This window comes from Festucalex cinctus, chromosome 1 (genome assembly GCF_051991245.1).
Source record: "Festucalex cinctus isolate MCC-2025b chromosome 1, RoL_Fcin_1.0, whole genome shotgun sequence".
Classification (NCBI taxonomy): Eukaryota; Metazoa; Chordata; class Actinopteri; order Syngnathiformes; family Syngnathidae; genus Festucalex; species Festucalex cinctus.
In genome coordinates, this window is record NC_135411.1 from 56,356,850 (window position 1) to 56,373,025 (window position 16,176).

Below are 16,176 nucleotides of genomic sequence, written 5' to 3' on the forward strand. Positions count from 1 at the left end.
AAAGGACAAATGAGATTAGTAAGGTAATGCTACATCATAGTATAGTTTAACAACCACAAGATACCATAAAATTAAGATTTGTTGTTGAGTTGTGGGGCGGCACGGTAGTCGAGTGGTTAGCACGTCCGCTTCCCAGTTCTGAGGTCTCCGGTTCGAGTCCAGGCTCGGACCTTCCTGGGTGGAGTTTGCATGTTCTCCCCGTGCCCGCGTGGGTCTTCTCCGGGTACTCCGGTCTCCTCCCACATTCCAAAGACATGCCTGGCAGGTTAATTGAGTGCTCTGAATTGTCCCTAGGTGTGCGTGCGAGTGTGGATGGTTGTTCGTCTCTGTGTGCCCTGCGATTGGTTGGCAACCAGTCCAGGGTGTCCCCCGCCTACTGCCCAGAGCCAGCTGAGATAGGCGCCAGCAGCCCCTGCGACCCTTGTGAGGAATAAGCGGTCAAGAAAATGGATGGATGGATGGATGGATGTTGAGTTGTGAGGCTGAGAAATTCCTAACAAAACAAATGTGTAAACTACAATAACAACAAAGAATAAAATAGCTCATCCATCCCTCGACAAGAACAAGCCCTTGGAGAAGATTAGGGACGTTCCTAGCATTCCTTTGCATGCAGAGAAAGTGGACAGGTGTAGATGGAGATGAAGAGGCAGTGCAGGCCACTTTGTGATCCCCAAAGCTGCCACTGTGGAATTTCAAAGAACTCAGCTATTAAGACAAAAGAGTGAGCTGGCGAGACAAAGAGGAGGAAGGTAACGCAAGTCCATACATGTGAACATTGACCCCCAACAGCAGCACTGGCCCCAAGCAGCCCACCTCTTCACTTTAATCTTTGTGTTTCTTTCCACCGACAGCAGCTAAGTTGTCGACAAATGTCTCAGCACTCACACCTGAGAGCGTATTCTTGACCTGGTCGCACTGGGCCTCAAAACATCCCCAAGCTTTATTTCAAGAGATGTTTCTCCATATCTGATGAGCCCCCACACAGCCCATCCCATCACAGCCGTCTTTTATAGCTTTATTGTCAATTTCCTGTGAACGGATCGAGCATGCACGTGCAGAGTTCTGCTGTCCTCAAACTGACTTCTAGCCAGCCAGTCCGAGTCTTTTTAGTGCTAGAAAAATATTACCATAGCCAAGTGCATGGGCTTTGGTTTGTTTCTTAGTTACATTATTGATGCAAAATACAAATAAAGCTAAGATACTTTAAAAAAAAACCACACACACACACACACACATTTTTGTTTGTTTGTAGATTTGTTTTTTTTCTATTTTTTGAGTAATCATGGACCCGTCCCCCACATCTGACCCACCCATCCCTAAATCAAGCATTTTATGGTCCTGTTATTTTCTTACATCTTTCACAACATACTGACAGAAAAGTTTATGCAAGGTGGTGACATTTTAATGGAGCTAAAATAAAACAGACTAAAATGAAAATAAACTGATTTATTTTTTTTTTTTTGTTAGCTCATAACTGAAGATTATTTCCAACAGATGGAAGGACAAATTACAGTGGATATAAATGATCTACATACAGCATGCCACATTTTTGTGGTACAGAAATATTATGCCAAGAATGTAACCTATCAGAGGGTGTGAACACTTTTGCAAGCACATTCTCTCAGTTCTTTATGTTTACATTCCCTAATAAAAGTTGTAGCCCTTGTGTGTGCCCTCCCATGGGTGACATCTTCACGCAATATATTTTTTTGGGACAAGTGACAGTGCGCCAGGGAAGGATGACGGCCAAGGCTGGGGTAAAAGCGTGAGCGGATGGGAGTGGAATGTTTGCTACAGGTCATCAGTGGCGCTTTCTGCTCTTTTGTGCACAGTCTGCAGGGGAGGTGTGGAATGCAAACTTGATGAGAATAGATGCAAAGAAAGGGTAGTTGCGAGTGGAGGGGTGCTAGTCTGGAAAGGGAGTCACTCAGTCTTCAAAACAAAAAAGAATGGTCTGAGGAGCTGGGAAAAGGGCAAATCTGTTGCTACAGCTGCAGCAGACCAAATAAAAAAAAAATCAGCACAGCAAAGATCATCAAAAGTTTATTTAAGATAATCAGAGTGAAATAAACTCATGGCCAAAAATATCAGCTACACCTGCACGACCAAATGAGCCGATACAAGATCTGTATTAACAGAAGGCCGGAACCAAAGCCCAGCCAGAGCTCAGACCTAAATCCAATTAAAGAATGTTTCGGGTGTTTTAACGGGGGTTGCACCCTCACAAAGCGAAAAGTGGCAAACGTTTACTATGCTACTAAAATCGGACAGTGGCAGTGTATTTAACTCAGCTCCCTTTACAACACAACTCATCAAAAGACACTTCTTCCAGATGTTTAATGCCACTCCCAGTTACTGGCAAAGTAAACATAAAACAAGACAATTACATGTTGTGTATTTGACAACCACACAAGTCCGCAGGGTTAATGCTAACACGAGAAATACCACAAGAGGGGCTAACAAATAGCATTTATACTGAGTTTACATGCAGACTTATTTTTTGCCATTCTGCTGAAATTATTCCGATTGACGATCTCCGGTTAATTCTTTACATGTGAAGGGATATGTTCCACTCTGGTCTCGGAGACACGTATGTCGACAGTTAAAACCAAAATTGTCTGACTAATGCACTTTTGAAAATAGTTTCATATTTATTTTTTTAAAAATTTGTGTCAAAAATGATCTTTCCATTGCGCACTTTGTATGGGCGTCTTTTGGTGGTTAAATGACGATGTCACTGCACATTTGTGTCAGGACAGAGCATGAGCAGACAGATCATACCCTCTCAACATTCCGATTCACCATTTACATAAGGGAGATTGAATCAAAAAAAGCCGAAAGAAATTACATTTGAATTTGGCTTATTCCAACTGAGGTTTAGGCTTCTAACCCGATAATAATTTGAACACAAGAGTCCATGTAAATGTGGTTTATGTGACAATGTTAAAACGCTTGAAGCAATAGCCATTTAAGTATAAAAGGTGCATTCGACACATGTAGAAAGATAATATAACAGTACTCACAAGCATATATTCTTTATCCTCTGCGAAAAACAACATCGATCGACAGTTTACAGAATCACAGGAGTTGTAACACTATTACAGTGAAGCTATTCATTTGTGACTGCGTATAAGGGGCCGTTGTATTTGTGTGTGTGCATGCATGCAATCAATTGCACTGATTATTTAATCATATTCTTATCAGAAGTATTTCTTTTATTACAATACAAATACAGTCTCTTTCTAGTAGATGTTTACTATTTAATTCAAATGTTGGCCTATATCACAATACTATATATATATATATATATATATATATATATATATATATATATATATATATATATATATATATATATATATATATATATATATATATATATATATATCGTATTTTCTGCACTATAAGGCGCACCGCATTATAAGGCACACCTTCAACGAATGACATATTTTCAAACTTTTTCCATACATAAGGCGCTACAGTAGAAGCTGGGGTTACGTTATGCATCCATTAGATGGTGCTGCGCTCAAGGGAATGTCAACAAAACAGTCAGATAGGTCAGTCAAACTTTATTAATAGATTAGCTTTCTGACGCCATTCACTCCCAAAATGAATAAACAGCTGTTTTATTATTTTCTCTGAGGTAAAGTATTAGTATTAGCTAGCGATCCAAGATGGCCGGATCTTCTGCGCATGCGCATCATCAAGTATAACTGTTGTTGCTTCAATAGCGAACATATTATGACTACCACCTTTACGATTTATGTATTTTGTGCTTGTTATAGATTTGTAAATTGATGTTGTGCATAATTCTGCCTCTTTTTTTTTTTTTATAGGATATGAAATTTAATAGTGCCCTGCGATTGGCTGGCAACCAGTCCAGGGTGTCCCCCGCCTACTGCCCAGAGCCAGCTGAGATAGGCGCCAGCACCCCCCGCGACCCTTGTGAGGAATAAGCGGTCAAGAAAATGGATGGATGGATGAAATTTAATAATGCTGTACTGCGTATCTGATACTTCATATGTTAGTTGAATGTAATTTTGGTGCTTCGTATGTTGTTTGTATGTAGTTTTTAACTGTTATGTAATTTTATTTTATGAGGACTACAGATGGAAATTAGCATTTTGCTATATCTGGTGCAGCCATCTTTTTAATGTTACTGCACACTGTCCTTTTAATAAACCAAACTCAAACTCAAACCAATCGTGCAGGGTCACAGATAGCGTCTTGACAGCGAGACCTGTTGCGGCTCAATATTGATCCATATATAAGGCGCACTGGATTATAAGGCGCACTGTCAGCTTTTGAAAAAATTGAAGGCTTTTAGGTGCGCCTTATAGTCGTGACAATACGGTGTATATATATATATATATATATATATATTTTTTTTTTTTTTTTTTACTTTGCATTTGTTTATTTGAGTTTGGAACTGAAATAGTTTACATTTAAAATGCAAGACAAGTGAAAGTATTTCAGACCTCTCTGGTCTACTTCTGAAATGTGGAAGCACGATGAACAAAGTGCAGGAAACACACATTGACAGTGAAATTCGGTCTTAAGTGAACAGAGTGCACATTTGCATTACCTAAGGAAGGACATTGTTTACCTGCTGCTGTGGCACAACGTTGAAAGAGTATTTTGTGCCCTTTGATTATCCTGAAAGTTATGCTTCTTTCTGAATATATGCTGAAAGAGGGGTGAGGGCAAGCTCAAGTTGATTTCGACTTTTGGCATAGCTCATTGCACAGACGAGCTCCTTCGACGTTAGTTCGCTTAGCTCGATCTTTCAGACTATTTACACTTATCACCACACTGGCATTTCCCTTTTTCTGCACTACTGCAATATTTCCACATTCTGAGTTTGTGTGTGTGTGTGTGTGTGTGTGTGTGTGTGTGTGTGTGTGCAATTTAATTAAAAGCAGCTAACATTTACCTAATGAGCACAAGTGGGAATCATTAAAAAAAAGAAAAGACATTGCACTATATTATATGAGCTCCAACTATGCAATCAACCATATATTGCAGATGAGTGTCGTCTTTAGTTACAACAGCAGACTCATTTACTGCAGCTCAGCGGCACAATAATAATAATAAGTGATCAACTTTCATAGCCGCTAAAAGCACATCAGGCCACATTTCGTCATATAAGTACAACAGCTTTAGGAAGGTGTACTTGAAATCAGCCCTGTCAGATTGATGGTGTGAAAAAAATCCATCGTCCTCTTGAACATATAATGTGCACATAAATCATTTTTAAATTAAATCTGTAGCGTCAGTTAATTATTTTTTTCCCCCATTGAACCTTCCTTCACATGCATATTTTCCCTGGCTGCTTGCCTGTTGTCCTGTTCCGGCATGTTTTTTTCCACACACAGAGCTGATCCGGGGGAAGCTCATTGGAAAGGCAACTCAAAAAGATCTCCTCCTAATTCCCGACGCTCCTCAAGTCCACTCGAGGATGGTTAAAGGCCAGACTACGCCTCACAGGTGCCCAACATAATGTTGAATGGATGACTTTGAGTGACTTATGTGAGACTTAGTAATAAAATGATTGCCAGCCATCTTTGACTGCGTCATGTTTTGAACACGGGTACAGTAACAAAAAAACCCTAAACAAAACAAAAAAAAGAAACCCATGAGTATCATTTGGCTTTGTAATTTAATGTTTCTCAAGATTTGTGCTTGCAAAAACAGAGTCTGTTGATCTCTGCTGATTTATAATCAGTAAAAAAATGGGCCCCATTCATTCTTCCTGGTAACCATATTTCAAAAGCATTTGCCGTACTGTACAAAGGTCGTAGTCAGTTTTAGACACACCATTTTTTATCAAACTTATAATGACCATGTGCATGATTATTTCGTTATTACAGTAAGTACTATGCAGTGGTTTGTGGCATCGTAGAGATATGTAGCACTTGATTTTTGTGACAAAAACAGAGCAACCAAAGACAGCTTGCTTTGTCAAGTACGGGTGCAAAGGAATATATTTCTAACAAAGATTCCCTTTACTTGTTTTGACAAGGAAGAATGTTAAAAAAAAGCTTCACTCACAGGTTGAACTGTTCCCCACAGTATTATATCAAGAGAAATGTGATATATGAAAGGCGACAGGCCTCTGGCACGGGAATGAATAGCTCCGTTGCTATACATTTGTTGTGGACCTGACAAATAAATTAGGCCCAAGTTGGACTAAAGTACACAGCACAAGTATTTGTCACCCAAGGCTCAGACTGTCCACTGGACTCTTGGTAACTATCTGCTAAAAGCTGCTGGGAATGTGTTTGGCTCCCATTCGGGCGGCCCGAGCTGCTTGTTAGAAGAGAGACAGCGGTGGGAGGTCGGTGGTCCTTCTGTTGACAATCCAGGTCAACCTCAATATGTCCACAGACATGGCTGCTTTGGTCAAAATTCCATTTTCCCAAACACTACACACAAAAAATTAGGACTATTACCCAAATAGTTTTCATTTTTGATGACATCACACCTAAAAGCCCTACATCCTTTCCAGGTGAACTTAATTTGGCCTTCTCGAAACTTGCACACGTCCTACTGTTCAATATTTCAGTACTTTTTATGTTGTGTAACACGGAGCTGAACAGAAAAACAGGTGTGTGTATTTTGTGTTTGTTTTGCCTTTCTGCAACCCTTCCAATCTCTCTGACATTCTAATCTCAGTGGCCAATTCCCTCTGAGAACATCCAGTTTGATGCCTCTCAACAGCAAAGTACTGCCGATCAATAGTTTGGTGCTGTCTTGGCCTTATGATGTCAGATTGGAACATGTTGAAGGGTAGGTTACTGTCAATACCAATTCTAATTGAAACAGGAAATGTATTGGCCAAATTACGGATCAAATTTTTTCTTCTGTCAAATTAAATTCACCTGGAAAAATTTGGACGAGGAACCACTGCCCTGATGGCATGTTCTTGCAGTGCTTCAATTTCTTAAATGGACTTTCACACTATGGGGTATATGTAACAGAAGAGGTGGAACTTCCGACTTCCCCTGTTTTTGCACATGAGCTTTCATTCCGGTTCCGAGTTGTGACGTGTGGGCCGCGTTCCACCCTCATCCCCCACCCCTGCGCCTCCCCAAACGCGTGCTAGCGTCGATGGGCGGGATCGTGCAGGGCGTATCAGCTTTCTAAAGTGCTTCGAACAACTGACATACACAATATACACTCACACCCGTCGATGGGAATGCGCAACCGAGGGGCACAAAGTCGGAAACACAAGTATTGGGACGCGGCCCACACGTTGTGAACCAGAACCGGAATCAAAGCTGATGTGCATATACCCCATTCTAGTTACTATTGTTACACATCCCATTACTGTGTAAATGGTTGCCCATTTGGGATCCATTGCAGCCTGGTCATCCTGGAAGGGGGATTTCCACAATTGCAGTCTTTGCAGTCTTCTCAAGGTTGTGTATTTTTCCCCTGGTAATGTTTTTTTTTTTTTCTTCTTTATTGAGTTTTTCCTTGCCTTCTTGTGGTTAGATCAGGGGATGTGGTTAATATTTGTCAACTGTGGGTATGTGAAACTATTTGAGACTCTTTTGTGAATAAGAGCTATATAAACAAACTTGACTTTAAAAGTTACAGTGGTTGATCCTAAAATTTCAGCCGATTTGTAATTTTTGGTCAGTAGGAGTGTATTTTTAAATCTGCCTTCGGACTATACAATCACATCATCAATTTTATTGCAATATATATATATATATATATGTAAGTTAAAATGTAAAATATTAAATATTAAAAATGCAAGAATGTGTTCATTTCATCACATTTATTTATAAAAGTTGTTCTTGTTGCCCAGCATCAGTGCACTTCTGGCCCAATGGAGTCATGTGGCGGCCCTGGGCCATCAGGCCACTGTTAACATCGGACCCTCTAATGTATTGTAGCATACAATGTGATTGTATCTCCTACATAATGTCTTGTAACTTACTACAACATCATACTGCACCCATTGAACTGAAATCTCTGTCACAGTATGTAACCTATCGTATGTGTAAAATAAATCACAGATCATTTTTGTTCATATTACAGACAGTATCATGAAGAAAATGTCAAATGAGATGAATACTGAGGCCCCATTTTAGATGGCAGACAATGCAGTTGATTGTGCAATTTTTTTGACAGCTGACTTGCAAGCATCTGTGGAATTACAGCTATTACATCAAACCACCAAGCAAATATGCCTCAGGTTTTAAGGCGGACAACAACCAGACTAGATTAGCAAAAAGTGATCCCTAAGTCACCTCTTAACTTTCTCAAGAAGTGCAAATTATCCACTAATTTAAATGAATAACGGCTCCTAGCTTGGACACAATGCTTGTCCAAGACGCCCATGGGAGGGGAAGGGAGGAGGAGGGGAGCAGAGGGAGGGAGTGATGGAGAGGAGGAGAAATTGAATGAGAGAGGAGCCACCACAACAAAACAACCTCTCCAACAGTCCAGCCAGTGGAGTCAACAACCGGCTTTTATTTTATTATTTTTTACTTTTTTCAACTTTTGCTATACATGCATGGCTGCTTAGTAGCTGAAACTTGTGGAACTTTGTGCAGCTCCAAGTTTTGGTGGAAGAGGGGGTGCCCTCAAGAGTTGGAAAGATGGATCACTTTATTAGAAATGGGACAATACGGCTCTTGACTTTTATTCTACTGCACTTCACCGCCTCTCAAGCTGGTAAAGTATTGCTCAAATAAATCAGCAAAAATTATTTATTTTTATGTCTATTTGACATTTTCACAAAGAAATTTCCTCAAAGCCTCTGAAATAATTTTAGATTAAGGAACTGCTTTAAGCACATGAAGATTTGACAGCAACGCATTGCAAAGTTGCAGAGATGGCAATCCAGAAAGTCCTCGTGCAGGTTGGGGTCAGGTGTATGCTTGTGCAAACGTGTGACGTCACGCTGGCGTGTGCGTGCGAGCCGCGTCGCTTGACTGCGAAAGAGTTTCACGTTGGCTTGCGAAAGAGCTCAACAACTGACTTAAAGGGAGTAGATTAAAATTCCTGGCATGGATCTGTTGCGTGCTCGCACACTGTATAAAACTGCCTCACTTAGGGCTATTTGGCAGTTTTTATTGTAGCCTCCTTATTGCTCGCCCAATCATGTCTTCTGGTTACAATTATACAAAGGCTGAAGTAGAGCATAACAGCGTTTAGGCTGCTACTGTTTGGGTCATTTTGTAATGTCAGACTCTTTAGTTTACCAACATCCACCTTGTATATGTTTAATCATCTATAGCACTCTCAAGGAGTTTAATCAAGGCCGGATCAATGCAAAGACCTAAGCCCATGAAGGAGTCCTTTATGGCCATACTTACTAAATACAGTGGTACCCTAAGATAGGACTGACGGGATTTACAAATCTTTCAAGATTCGGGCTGTTGTTTGACATATTTTTTTGCTTGGGTGGCACTGAACTCAACTTTAACATGAGTTTAGGACGAAATTACCACAAAAGATGAACAAAAACACAGATGTGTAGACTGAGAGAAAGTTAAAGTGTGTACATCCTGTATTGAAAAAGTGCATTTTCCTGAGTGAATCCGGCAGACAGCCCCTTTAAACAATAGAGTGAACACAAATGATTCAGCAATATGGGCAGATGATAAGTCATACACTTTTGCTGCTTTTCCATTAGTCTCGCACGGCACGCTACCACACCACACCTCACACAACCACACCACACTGCAACCGTCGCTTTTCCATTACAACTGGCGCACGGCGGGAAGGGGGCGGGAACATTTGAACTGTCTACGCCAAGCTTGCACTCCCGCAGCGCGTGCGGATCTGCCACAACATTTCACGAGTGGCAAGTCGCGCCAACATTGAACCATATTTACAATTTAATATGGACCACCATGGATGAAATATTGCGATTCACGACCGGCTCGCGAAGCTGTTTCTGAATGGAGAGCTCTCATTCAAAACGGAGCTCTCATTCAAGTGAATGGGAACACACGACCAGCGAGTGTTGTGCACTCACGATTTTTATATAATCCAGAAACATTACAAATCCATCCACAAGAACCTTTTCAATTGTAAATAATAGGGGGTTTTCCAACGCTGGAACTTTTGGAGAACTTTTCAGTTTGCCTTGGTAAAATTCAGTTTGGGCGTAATTTCCACTAACAACAATCACCAGGGGGCATCCAAGTACTATCTCAGCAGGAGGGTCTTGCTGAGCCAGGCAGGAACTTTGAGGGGGCGGGCTGCAATGACCACGGCTGATTGGTCAAATTTGGGGGGCGTTGTTTTTTACATCGGCTGGACTCATCAAACTCATTTGAATTAATTACCGTGAACTAGAAGAACACAATTCTAAATTACCTGCTGAACTTTTACAACCAAGAACTCCCTTTACCCAGAACTCAAAGATCCTGGGCTTGTTGGTGGAAAAGCAGCTATAGTTCAGCGTTGTAAAACATTATTATATTTATTGTGTATATACTGTATTTTCATGACTTTGGCGAAGACCGGCGGGCACCTCTGCTTCTCACGTGTAAAACAAGGAAATGGGCGTGTGCCACGGCGTTGCTTGCTGCATTGCTGTCGGCCAATCAGATGACAGGTGATGTCACGGCCCCGCTAGTCCCCCGATGACTGGCGCTGCAGAACTACTGCCGAAAGGGTTCTAAACAGCGGTTACAACGGAACCGCTCGTCCCCGAAAGAGTCCCATGGAGACGCTAACATCAGGTGACAAAAAAAATGCTGGTGGAAAAGCACCATTTGTGCAGAACAACTCATATTAGTGCTGTACTGATGATCTCAGAGAAGAGTTCAGATGTTCTCAGGAAGGATACAAAATTTGTGTTTTTAGAAAGTACACTATTACGGAGTTCTATTTTTACTAAAATACGTTACATTTTTTTTTTTTTGGGTGGGTGGTAAGGCTAGAATCGATTAATGAGATCTGCATTCATTTCATTTTGAAAGGGTTATTTGAGATCCAACTGTTTTGAGTTATGAGTGTGGTCACGGAACTAATTAAACGTGTGTCTCAAAGCACCACTGTAATATGAGATAGAGATGGGCATAATAATAATAGTGGAGTAAGTGTCCATCCATCTTCTATAGCGTTTGCGTTTGTCCTCAATAACCTGACTATTTAAATTCTTCCCACCCAAAAAAAAAAAAAAAAAAAAAAAAAAAAAAAACAGTCACTGCTGGCTTGATTGAATCCACCGGCTGAAAAAATAGCGTGATAGACGCAGGAATCGAGCCAAGTGTTGTAATCACATTCACAGCTGCTGCAGTGTCCACTGCCGTCTTATGAGGGCCTGTGAAGTGACACTGACTTGGACGTAGCGGATTTAAGGTGGTGCTGACTGATAACATGGTCGTTGGCGGTGCGTTTGTTTGCAGGTGTTAACAGTAGGAGAGTGTACTGTAACTCATTTGCTTATGGTGCTTCTCATTGTATGTTGCCATTAAGCTAGCAGTAGCTACTGTATGTACTGTAGTACAGTATTAAATACAGAATGTGCAATTCTTTGTTTTATGTTTAGTTTGACAGTAACCTTCAACTAAGAATGGCAAAATGTATTAATTGAAGAAGTGTTTACCGTTCTAAGGATAGTGTGTTTTGTAGTAGGCTACTATAGTGTTCTTTCTGAGGAAGACGCAATGCACTCTGGGAGTGTAAAATGGTGGTTGTTTGTGTAGGCTTCTACCCCTTTGAATTGTGTTAGCGGCTTCTTGCTGTGTTGCAGTATGTTGTAGTGTTAAGTTGCACTTTATTTGATGCAGTGTGATTACAAGGTGTGTTGGCAAGAGTAACACTGACATTTTATATTCACAATAGTTTTCCTGCCTCATTCTTGTAAGAACACACATTCACTTGGCAAGCGCGAGGTTCACATTGTTTCTGCATCATCCCCGTCTGCTGTGAAAATGTACACACAGCCTGTTCACTGTTTGATGCTGTTTCCTTGACAATCCTGACTCAGAGGATGGGGACAAACCTCAATTCGCTTTTGATCTGGCAAAAATGAGAGGCAAACAAAAGCAAAAGAACAAAGCAGCATTTTTTTTCAGGTAAAAAGAAGGAAAATGTGGATTTTATACCAGAGTCTTCTGGGTTGCTCACATTAAACAGCAGTCCCTATGCAGAATATGTCAAATCTTTTAATAGGTCAAATGATGATTTAATACTTTGTCAGCGGCAGCACATCTGGCTCTTAGGAACATCTTTTTCGCCCCCTCAGGCTGCATTTGTGATCAGTGGATGTTCCGAGCAGCTGTCCGTGGGACAAGTTGGCGAGATACACCACAGAATCCAAATGAGAACGCATCATCATTAGAGGGCTTTGCGTCGCCCCCTTTCGATCACGAACCTTGTCGGCTTATGATGCCCTGGAAAGTTTCACCAACGTTTCTAGTGCTCGTTTTCTGTGGAGCGATTTCCCAAGTTGTCTTCTCAATTTCATTTTCCTGTCAAGCAGCCAGAGTTCCTTGATCTTAAGTGTTGATAATGCCGTTCTCTCTGATTATAAGATAATGCTCAATTTTAAATTGTGTGTTATATATAAATGTTTATTATTGTGGCTAGATGAGATACAGCCGGTATGCATACAGGACATGACAACAGGGACTGTCATGCATAGCTTCAAGTTTAATCTCTCCCATGCAGTGTTAAGATTTAAGTGACAATTTGGGGTTAAATGGGAATATATGCACATGCTTGGTGAGGCTCACGTGCTTGTAGCTGTAAAAGGGTGTAATGTAGACAATTTTGAGTTTTTAAGTTACCCTCCCTCCCAAACATCACTTAAGTAGGCTAATTAGTGATTGGAAAGTGTGGCTAAAGCAGACATTTTGAAAAAAAAAAAATGTCTGAACAACTAGAAACATGTGCTCGGGCCTTGAGGGGCAGGTGTTTTCTCGAAGGGTCCGGCAGCTTTTTGGCCTGCCGGCCCATCACTCTGTCAACAAACATGAGTAGTGAACAAACTTTGGAAAGTGAAGAATGCGGTCTTGATGTTATCTAAAAGCATCACTATCTGTCAGCGTGTCCACAAAACGGTCAGTCGGGTTTAAGTTGGCATCAAAACCCTGAATGTATGCTAAGAACTGATTTTCCTGCTACATATCAGCTTAAATGATCACCATGTGCATGCATGGTTGACCTAAATCCATCAGAAAAAGACAAATACTACGGAATACTACGCTTTCGACTAGTCTAATGAAATATTATCTCGACGCCTGATTTCATCACCGCTCTCAAATTGATACTCATGACTGCACGAAGCGTATCCACAGAGAATATGTTCAAAATCTCTCCCAGCCCTTTCTCAACCTCTCGTCTCGACACGCTCCGACACTGTCAGTGATAACTAAAAGCAGACCCCAAAGCGGCCGAAGGCTTGCAGCCCAGTCAGTGTGATTGCGATGACCTTTTGCTTCTCATTTTGCATTCTTCAAGCAAACCAGTGTCTTGTCTTGTTTCGTGATGTTAAAATTAGCTTATTGTTATTTGTTCATACCCTGGAACACGGGTAAAGAGTTTGAGGAGTAAACATCTGAGAGGAAATTGGACAAGGGTGGGAGTGCAAATTGCTTTGTGATGGTATTATGTTGATATAATCGGCTTTGACGAGCTTCTGAGCTTGTTTTGTCAGTGTGCACAGTGGATAAACAAAGTCAACACACACCTGACAAAATGTCAACTGTGAAGAACAGAGTAATTTCAAAGTTTTACTCATCTTAGTCAGTCATCATGAAAATGTGCCAGACTAAAGAAAATGGGGTCTTATTATGAACATCTGGATACATTACAGCACAATGGCAATTATCCTAAAATATGTTTCCTTTATTTTATTCCATTATTTTTCATTGGATGCACATGAATTTGGCGTTTCCTATGCAACACATGGCATATCTCTATGCGGAGGCAAGTTAGACCCGATGTTGGTAATTTCACAGGCCAGTGGATATGTAAGAGGCAGGGCTGGGCTGCACTGCTGTGGAGGGGAGTCACAGCTGACTTCAACCAACCAAAGTGGCTCCTTTCATTCCCTTTAGATGCGGTGCGCTAGTCACAGTCTGGACATGGCCGTTTGGGATGATTTCAAAAATGTATTACAATGATTCAAAGTTTTGATGCCAACTGTTCATTAATTTGTAAATTAAATATGTCAGACCAACCCTGTCTCGGTTTTGGACGTGGTTTGAGCTGGACCAAAATGTCACTCCACCAGGAATATCTATGTGCGTCTATGAAAATAAAGCCTAATGTGTGTAATAAGTGGCTACATAATACTAAATGTTTGTTTTTTTTCCGTGGTTATACTGTCCACAACAAGGTAGGCCTATTTGATAAAACGAGTCATTTTGACAATCTGTATAAAGTATTCATCATATTAAACATTTTGGGTCCCTGAAATTTCTGCCATGTTATTCGAAGAGCTCCTCTGCTGTTTTCAGTGACATGATGATAAGCTTTTTGCCTCTTCAATGGAGGTTGAATCTGTGGCTAGTTGCAGAGTTCAAAAATATATTTTGTAATTTTCATCACATTACATGTGTAGCCTGTCCACTCTGTCGAAGTCTAACACCATAGTCAGCTTGCTAAATGAATCATGCAAAGTGAAGGTCCACCATGTTCTCATATTCTAATTAAATGAGTTGAGTTGAGTTGTATCCAAACTGCAAGACAGGGGCCATTTGCAGCCCACCATCCGTTTTTCAGTGGCCCATGACATATACTAAAAATGATATTTGACATTTGCTGTAATTGGCTGGCAACCAGTTCAGGGTGTACCCCACCTACTACCCAAAGCCAGCTGGGATAGGCTCCAGCAGCCCCCATGACCCTTGTAAGGAGTAAGTGGTCAAGAAAATTAACAAATGAAAAAAATGAAAAAATGGATGGATGGGCATTTGACATGTCCTGCAAGGCAAGGGGGGGAAAAAAAGAAGAGAAGGTTAGGTGTCAAAAATAGATAACAATACTACTAATAAATTGGTTTAAATACTGTAGAGCTTTTCTAAATGTGGAAATATACGATGACTAAAATAAGTTAATTTCTCTTCAAAACACTGGTGAATAAAAATTAAAATTAAAATAGTTTTTCACTAGTTCTGAGGACTCTGGTGCGAGTCGAGGCTCCGGCCTTCCTGGGTGGAGTTTGCATGTTCTCCCCATGTCTGCGTGGGTCTTCTCCGGGTGCTCTGGTCTCCTCCCACATTCCAAAGACATGCATGGCAGGTTAATTGGGCGCTCCGAATTGTCCCGAGGTGTGTTTGTGAGTGTGGATGGTTGTTCGTCTCTGTGTGCCCTGCGATTGGCTGGCAACCAGTCCAGGGTGTCCCCCGCCTACTGCCCAGAGCCAGCTGAGATAGGCGCCAGCACCCTCCGCGACCCTTGTGAGGAATAAGCGGTCAAGAAAACGGATGGCTGGATGGATAGTTTTTCACTTTATGCTTTGTGTCAAGGTTCCATTTATTGCATTACTGATCCTCAAGTATGTGTTTCAAATCTTAAATTATCGTACAGTAGTGATGTGATGTAGTAGTAATGAAGAGATGGGCTCCGGCTACTATTCAGTGCAGCGGTGGATCTAGTTTAGTGGGATAGGGGGCCTTTGGCCACCCCGAAATCTTGACAATTCCTTAACGATTTGCATTAGTTTCAACAGAAAGATGTTATGTAGCAGTTTATCAAATCAACTACATAACATAAACAATATATTGCTTGCTTGATAATAGCTTATATAATAAACATAAAAGAAGAATTTTCAAATGGCCCTTGCATTCTTCCATTTTTCTGTATGTGGCCCTAAAAAAAAGTGGGGTTGTCCCTGCCCTGTTTTAGACTCTCTGCATACATCAAGATGTCTGAAGTTTGGAATATGAAACCCATCCTCATTTGATGGACACATGCTGCACCTATGGTCACGCAACTCCATAATCTGACACCAATTTGCATCTCCAAGCAGTAAATCGAAGTTCAATCATCGTTTTTCCCCCTCCTCCGCTCTTACACAGGGTGCGGTCCAAAAAAACTATGGGAAACTCCCGCTGCCCAGATTCCTCTTGGCTCGCTTTCTTCTTCAGTTCCCTCTGTCGCTCCCATGTGCAATAGTTCACAGTTTACAGTGTAGCATTGTACGCGGCCTAGTGGTATTTTTCAGGCTGGACGGGGATGTGTAGGTGGCGTGAG

At 41.1% G+C, this 16,176-nt stretch overlaps 1 protein-coding gene across 1 annotated transcript in view; it reads left to right on the top strand.

Annotated features, from left to right (window-relative positions):
- The first annotated feature begins 8,554 nt into the window (after positions 1–8,554).
- Positions 8,555–16,176, top strand: part of col5a3a (collagen, type V, alpha 3a) — a 52,743-nt gene continuing 45,121 nt past the window's right edge. The window contains exon 1 of the mRNA XM_077496132.1: positions 8,555–8,688. Coding sequence (XP_077352258.1) covers positions 8,613–8,688 — 76 coding nt within the window. The 5' untranslated portion in view covers positions 8,555–8,612. The remainder of the gene's footprint in view (positions 8,689–16,176) is intronic.